Source organism: Watersipora subatra, chromosome 1 (assembly GCF_963576615.1).
Source record: "Watersipora subatra chromosome 1, tzWatSuba1.1, whole genome shotgun sequence".
Lineage (NCBI taxonomy): Eukaryota > Metazoa > Bryozoa > Gymnolaemata > Cheilostomatida > Watersiporidae > Watersipora > Watersipora subatra.
The window spans coordinates 60,907,213-60,915,708 of NC_088708.1; the positions used below are offsets into that span (position 1 = coordinate 60,907,213).

General features: G+C 38.7%; 1 protein-coding gene across 1 annotated transcript in view; it reads right to left on the reverse strand.

Annotated features, from left to right (window-relative positions):
* LOC137389904 (receptor-type tyrosine-protein phosphatase epsilon-like) overlaps positions 1-4,715 on the reverse strand; it is a 31,086-nt gene extending 26,371 nt beyond the window's left edge. The window contains exons 1-6 of the mRNA XM_068076075.1: positions 4,694-4,715; positions 3,018-3,389; positions 2,659-2,779; positions 2,164-2,225; positions 1,419-1,615; positions 989-1,073 (exon numbers count right to left, since the gene is read on the reverse strand). Coding sequence (XP_067932176.1) covers positions 989-1,073; positions 1,419-1,615; positions 2,164-2,225; positions 2,659-2,779; positions 3,018-3,389; positions 4,694-4,715 — 859 coding nt within the window. The remainder of the gene's footprint in view (positions 1-988; positions 1,074-1,418; positions 1,616-2,163; positions 2,226-2,658; positions 2,780-3,017; positions 3,390-4,693) is intronic.
* Positions 4,716-8,496: the final 3,781 nt, after the last annotated feature.

Here is an 8,496-nt window from a genome sequence, read left to right on the forward strand (position 1 = left end):
GCAGTCGCTTTTTATGTTTGAGGTGATCTGACTGCCAGGATGTTTCAGGATTGAAACCAACAAAACTTGATCACAATTCAAACGCTCAGGAGAAAAATCCGTTCGAAATAACGTCACTACTTGTTATCATCACGATAGTTGATATTGGCTGTTGCATTCATGTTGCAGCATTACGAGTCTCTATTCTGTCGGTCTCTTTACAACTATAGACATCGTTATCGCACTTTTACTTCATCTGAGTGTTCTAACCGTGATTAAGTTTTATCTATCTTAATCTTAAAATATCCTAGCAATCAGGCCAACTCAAATATCAGAAACAATCACAAATGATATAAAGATATTGATATGTTCTGATGAGATTTACTGAAATTTTGTGAAGTTCATCTTTAAAAGATGAAATAAAATGTGTAAGCTTGAACAAAATTAAAGTTGAAAAGTTTCAGCTGAGCAGATATATGAGCTATTACATTCTGAATAAATACACTGTGATGGATAGGCATGCAAATGAACCCACAACAAGAACATCACATAGCAGGATAACAGAATGTTTAAGATAAAATCATGAGCCTATTAAAACTAATAGTACAGGGAAGGTCACTGCAAATAGAAATAACAAAGAAGGTATAGGAAGAGATGGGACTGATATGGAAAGTAAAACTAAAGAGAGTAAGATATAAAAATAGTCATGGAGGAGAGAGATATCAGCATTACTAAATGAACTGTGGCAAGCACACATAATAAAATATAATGGTTAACTAATATGTTGCACCATTGAACCAAGCATGAGCAAACTCACCAGAACTATATGCAAACGCAAGTCTGTAAAAGTAAAAGCCAGTTCAAAGTTCAAGATGAAAAGTATTATAGAGTATGATACACACAGCGGGAAAAGCCATGGTGACAGAGGTCATGGGTTCAAGCAATGCTATATGATTTCACGCATATACATTTTTAGTAATCAAAGAGATATGGGGAAATGTGGACTCACATGCCATGATGTCTTTAAATCGATTCTTTTTTGCATTCTCAGTCTTTTTGCCATCGTTACAGGCCATATTTGGATGGCCTATTTGCTAAAAGAAAAAACCTGTGTTAATCTCGTACTTGGGCTAAAAAAAACGTAAGAATGACCTATAAACATCAAATGGGCAAAACTCTCTTCATAATAAAAATTTATTCGATCAGACTTAATTATAAGTTGTTGAGTTAAATTGGCATTAGAAGGGTACGGTAAATGTATTTAATATGTTCTTTCGTTCTCTAGATAGAAATAATTTTCAGTTACACTCATCTGTGAACCTCAAGTACATTTGAAGCAACATATAAAATCTGACATTAACATGGCAGGTATCAATTAATCCTTATTATAATGTTGAGGTATATTTGAAAACTTTGTCTAAAAGTCCCCCACGACTTACTGAATATTCATCCTCAAACGGGGAGTCAGGGTTGTCTTCCTTAGCCCGCTGAACCACCAGGTGAAGTTGAGAGACAAGGATAGGAGGGGTATTGGGAGTCCCTAAACCAACATTGGCATAGAGATTCTTATCCTCCTTAGTATGAAGTAGAGGCTCAGCAGCTTCTTCTTCAATATGACGGGACCACCTCATTATAGCTGTAAAACAGTGCAATCAATAAACAGTCCAAGTTCCATATAACAAGGTGGTCATCTGCTATATCATACCCATAAAAGTTCTTTCAGAGCTCAAAAATCAATTGTTCAAAATAATATAATAATTGCTTTGCTTTACAAATAACCGGTATTGAGCGTTTCTGTATTCACAATACAGATCTCTCCAGATAGTTGGTTTTTTGGCAAGTAAGTTTTCACATCAAGGCTATGATTGAAGACCGTTAATACACATTTGTGCCCCGATTTTACTAAAAATAATAACTCTATACAACCCCAAGAGTTGGTTAATACTCTGAACTTTGATCAAACAAGAGAGTGATCCTTTACACAGGTTATACAGGTCTTATCTATTGCTTTACCATTACGACAGTGGAAAAAACTGCGAATTACCACAAACTATGATAACTAGTCCCTTAGTCAGATACTGAATCATTGCCAGAAATGAAAAGACAAATGACAAAGATTTTCCAGTGAAACTAATAATATGAATAATAGGTATTAACAGGTAATAATAGGAACTCAGCACTAACCATTGGCAGAGCTCATTTCTAGACCAGTATGTTGCGCCCCAACTGCTTTTTTACTTCCTTTCCTAATATGATAAAAAGCAGCAAAAGTTTAATAAAATTGCAGCTAGTTGGTTAAATAAATATAATGATAACATAATGATAATAGGTTGATGTTAATAAGGGTTGCATTATAGTTTAAATGTATCACACATCACGCCGACAACATGTGTGCCTCATGTTTGTGTACAGCAGCGCTGACATAAGGTGTGCATTGCTTAATACCATCAGATACACAGCAGCGCTGACATACAGTGCCTATTGTGTAATACCACCAGATACAAGCAACATCAATAATTCTCAATTCATTTTTGACTGAAGCAGAGGCAGTAGAGTGGCCAAATGTAGCGTGTAAACAAGTATTACAACAACATGTGAAAACATGTATACAGCTCAAAAATGAATGTCAAATGAATAGCAGAGAAAATTATTCATTTTATATCAGATTGATCAGCTTACCTTGAGCGCTTCCGGAGAAGCAAAACAACTAGAATGACAGCAATAAGTAGAATAAAGGCAAGACCTCCGCCTGTGCCTCCAATGAGAGCTGCTTTTTCAAATGGATTTCCAGGTGGAGCCACTAAAAATTAATAACAAATGATAACACCCTGATAATTATGCTTGTTTACATCTAAAGCAAGAACTGGCTTCTGTAAGATCTACTCTCTTGATGCAAACCTCTTAAAGACTGATACAAGACAAGTTTTAGAAACTGTAAGGAATAGGTGATGCAGCTGTAACACATTCCTGTACACTGCCGCTGACTGTTGATAGTACATTGTTGCATATAGTTAACCATACCAAAGGTAAATACCCACTTATTTCAATCTGCCAGTAGGGAGACGTAGTAAAATCAGCTACATCTTCAGTAACTGGTTTTAATCCAATATAGAACGCATAGCTGCCAAACTGTAAAGGCCTGTTTATGTAGCTGCCATATGTATTGTTGTCTCCTATTGTGAATATATTGGATAAGCTTGAAACGGGTAACTCTGCTGTAATGTAGTAGTTATCATTGGCCTCTATGTCAGAACCGCTCAGCTCCCTCTTGACCCTGGATTTCTTCTGAACAGCTATTAACAAATTCTCATATCCTTCTGGTGATTGGAGGTTGAGAGGTGTTGGTAGGGTTAAAGTTACTAGTGTGTCATCAACTACTGGCTTTTGCTCAAAGAAGCTCCACTCAATTGCTGAAATTATAAACCATTTTTATCCTTGACTAAATGTGGCTGATAAGATATGTGAGAGCTCTGTGTATAGTATTTTTACATGGTTATAAAAAACTAACAACAAGAATTGAAGTATGTAAATCAGTGCACACTCTAAATCACTTTTGTATTTTCAGATCAGAAAATTTCAACAGATAGATGTAACATACTTTGCGCGGAAATACTGGCTATCATGGGATGAGTTGAGTAGCAAAATTTTCTTTGCTTAAACAGGTCAATCAGACACCCTTGGTTAGATAACATCAACTGGTTCAACAGAAAAGTAAACAATTTAAATCTATGCCTTGAAAAACTAATCTAATGTTAGAAAGTACTTTATCCAGGACAATAACGCTCAGAGCATGTGTCATGGTACACGCAAGGGCAGGTAAGCATCAAGTCTGACAAGCCAGTGTCAGAGCTTGTCCCACCTATGCCTTTGACTAAGGACTTAAGTTGAGCTAGCCAACGTACTAAATGTGTCTTTGCACCAAAATCTACTTTGTTGAAAATTACAAAAAGTCTATTGTAGAGAAAACAAGAATATACAGTCTTGTAATGCTTATACAACTATATTCAAGAAAAAGAACGGTAGTCAAAAGACGAATAATGACGGTTTCGTTTTTATTGCTTGGTTTATGTTGTATTTTGTTTGACTATAACTGCAGTAGTATATTGATTGTATTGATATTAAGTTGTGCTCATAAAGTTATATGAACTTTATTTTTTGTATATTGTATTAACGGTGGTACTGTGCTTTACTCAAAACATGGACTATGGTTGGCACAGCCACTAGTTAGTTTTATCTGTGTCAGGGCAAGTTTTACCCGAGTTTTACCCGGTAGTGACTGTATATATAAGGAACCCAAATTCTATGGAGGGCGGTTGTGTTTTGGATCTTGGTACAATAAATATACATATTTTAGTCGCAATAAACAGTCTTATTCACTGAATCGGATTACCCGGAAACTACTCGGACTTGGCTCGTTATATGTTTCAAGGACAGAACCAAACTGTGTTAGATTAGTAGGGTCGCTGTCCGGACTGCATAAGTGGACTTGGTAGTCAGCATAATCGATAGTAACAGGTTGTTATCGACCAGAAGCAGCTTTGAAGGCAGCTGCCCCGGCGACCATTACACAATGTAAGGGCGTACATGCATTCAGGTTACTTAGTTTTTAAAAACTGTATGAAAAGCCTTTTTGTATTAAAATTATGTAATACTGTTTCCTATATGAAGTACATAGTAAATTTTACCTGCTGGTTTAGTCCAAAAAACAGTATACCCAGACCACTGCCCATATCCATTTGACAAATGTGCTCTCACTTGACAACTGTATTGAACTTGAGGAAATAGTGATGTGACATTTGCTGACAAGTTATTCTGAGTCACATACGAACTCGAACTGTTAGCAGCAGAATTGTATGTACTGTTTCTGATGAAACATGAAATCTGTCAAATATATGACCAAATTTACGCATTAAGAAGTGGCACCAAATTTAGTAGAAAGCATGCAACAAAAGTAAAACTTGAAAACAACTTTAGGTTTCTATCAATAATTTAAAAATAATATGCAAACACTGCAAAAAAATGTGAGAATTTTTCAACTTATGTCAGATATTGATGAACTTATAATTTTCTCTCACAATTGACCAAAATTCATGGCACTAACCGGCCTACAGTAAAAAAAATTAACTTTACCTGGTAAATAGAAGTATTGCTCTAGACTAGCAATATACAGTAAGTAAAGTAAATTTTTGCAGTAAAAAAAACAGATGATGTACATCATGCAAACTTGCGCTAGCAAGTTTTATATCTGAAACAGATTTTGTGTATTTGTAACACCGCTTACGCTTATAAGATTCAAAAAGTAGGATCCATAAAACACTATGTGAATTATGAATCATCGTTCGAAAAACTGAGCAGGGAAAAGCATTAAGAGGCACATTGAGAATAACTATTTTAAACATATTAGATTTGACCAAATTGAAGGAAATGGTGGTAATCTGCACTTCATTGAGTTTTTTAAGCAAATTTGAGGTGTACTACAAATTTATTTTTAAATTGGAACCGAAAGAAATTTAAAAAAAATGAAGCAATTGTTCTAGCTTTGCTATTAACAAATGCTCAAAAGTTAACATCATTTGTAAATTTAGTTTTAACAATATAATTTTGTTACAAACTGACTTTACTTTCAAAAATATTCTCTTTCTTCAAACAAGCGCAACTGTAGAACTGAGAATACTTTCCACCGCATACAAGCAAATATTTGTCAACCTTATCGTACCGACTATTTTGGGGAAAAAGAGGCAAAACAGCCACAATTTTAAACCTTCTAGTGCTGACATTGATCAGCTGTCACTCACATATCTAAATCATTATTGTCTACAAGTGATCAAATTTATACAATGATATATAAAATAAATTTTTTAATTCGACTAATCAGCAGGAGTTAACAGATATTAGGATGGTTTAATATGGGTAAATAACAAGTCCAAAGGTATGAGAGTAAATTTATATAAAACATGATCAGATGAATAAATACTGAGAGACATATGGTACTAAGAATGGCCCTACCTCATAGCCAATGACAGAAGAGTTTATCTTTAGCTGATCAGGTATTGCCCACTCCAAAAGTGCTGAGTCTGAACTTCTTAATGTTACAGGTGCTATCAATGGCTCTGTAGGGACTAGAGACACAAAAAATAGCAATAATGACAGTCTTCATAAGTATACAAATAAGTTTTCATAAAGTGTTTGCTAATGGAAATGTTTAAAACTCTTTCCACAGTATTGTTACGGCAAAGCATCATGACTAAGACCGTAGCGATCGATCTTCTGGCCACCACGGTTACAGGACCAAGCCTTTTGGACATAAAAGGCTTGGTCACCATTAAGGACGCCTGGACAACTGAAAAAACTGTAATAGAAAACCGGACGCAGAACCAAAACAAATGAGCAGAGCTTTAAAAAAAAGATCTAAATGGAGCATGAAACGATTGTTAAGGCAGAGATTTATGCGCACACTCTCCGCATGTTTGCATAGGATTTATTGCCAATCTTACATGTATACTTATGTATATTTATTAAAATATATATTTCATTAGAGTTTAACACTCAGTGTTATTGCTTGACCGTCCTGTAGAAAGTAAACGAAACTGGCAGTTTTCTTTGCACTGGTGGCAGCGGTGGATTTGGAACCCCGACTCAACAAGACTGAAACAAGAAGCAAAAGCGTCCCTGAGCTCTGGTGGTTGTTTGCTGGAGACAGCATCACCGTCCCCTGGCGGCTGACAAGCGCTGTTTGAATGAGTAATGGAAAAATATTTTCCTTGACATGGTAGGCCGAGTTGCAGAAGGGTGGGTGGACTTGTTCTTGAAGAAAAATATTTTCAAAAACTCGGTAGGCCGTGTTGCGTGAGCAGCACTGCCCTAGAGTTTGGCGAGCTTTTTTCAGTGGGAGAGATTTCCCTGAGCTCAGTAAGCAGTGTTGTGTGAGCAATGCTGCCCCAGATTTTGGTGAGTTTTCTTCAGTGGGAAGAAAACTCTTCCCACTGGAGACAGCGATCGAGGTCGGTCAAATAGGCCCGTTGGCTGCTATAACAGCTAGGTGAGCCAGCCTAGAACCAATTGAGGCCACTCTAGGAATCTGCGGCATGGCACTGGTAAAGACTCATAAAACTGCCAAAAAAGTGCAGATGTAGGTCACTGGTCAAAGACCAGTAGCCACTATGTACCACGCTGTTGAGCGGGCCCAGGAGTTGACGCGGGAGCAGCTAAAACTCGTCGGCTAAAAACTAGGCCATATGCATAAAATTGGTTCATTCCTCAGGCTGCGATCCAGCATACTACTAGAGACACAGACATCCCTATGACCAGCAACGATGAGGCATGATATGCCCCATGGTATGCCCCAGGCAGACTCACATCCTTGCTCACTCCGGGGTGGGTATGGTGATCAGCTCGCTGCGACTGACCTGGTACTGGCCAGTGATGACAGCCACGTTGAAAAGACTCATTAAGAGCTGCAACATCTGTCAGGCGACAAAGCGCAGTGGCACCCAAACAACCAGTGACAGGCATAGACTTCATGCAGGGTCCCCCTGGCCGAAGGTGGCTGTGGACTTGGTGGGACCGATTACAGAGACTCCAAGAGGAGATATGTGCACCCTAGTGCTAACAGACCAATTTATGAGGTGGCAGGATGCCATAGTCCTCTTAGAGGCCACAGCTACAGCGGTGGCAAGTCCATTGAATGAGCAGGTGTTTTGCTACATGGATTTACTAGAGCAGATCCATGCCGACCAGGGTGCACAGTTCGAGAGTCAACTGGTGACAGCTGTGTCAACTCTGGCATGTAAAATAGACCCACATTACACCCTATCACCTGCAAGTCAACGGTGTGGTCGAGCAAATTCATCGACAGCTGCATGACTCCCTAGGAACCCTACTACTGACCCAGGGTCAGGAGGAGTGGGAAAAGCTGATCTCTCAACTAATACAAACATATCTTGGAATGCCACACTGAGCCACTAGAGAGACAGCCAACCTGCTAATGCTCGGGTGAGAGCTGTGACTTTCTGACCAGCAGAAACTCAATCATCCACCACCAGAAAAGGCTGGAGCGAGCACACATGACCGTCCGAAAGAAGCAGATGGCCATCCAGCAAAAATATCTAAGTGGCGCTTCCCCTACATGCACCAGGAGACTGAGCCTGGCTCCTAAACAAACAGAGTAGGTGAGGAGCCAGCTCCAAACTGCAGGCAAAATTTGTAGAGCTTTTTCAAGTTAACAAGTTTTGGCCAAATCACACTTGCTTAGTAGAATGGCAGGGTCAGTCCTAAGTGCAAAGTGAGAGCAGGCTGAAGCCATTCCATGTCAGCCTGGAGGACCCTGGACAGGTACTGGCCACCATAGAGCCAAAAAGAGGCCCCACATGAATGGGGGAGAGCCAGAAGGCAAGAAGAAGTCGTGTTGGAGCTGGCCAGACAAAGGACAGAGACCTGCACCTCCCCTGTATTTAACATAAAGCAGGAAGGCTAGCTGCTGGAGTTCTGAAGGAACCAAGAACTGGAGGAAAACTAAGA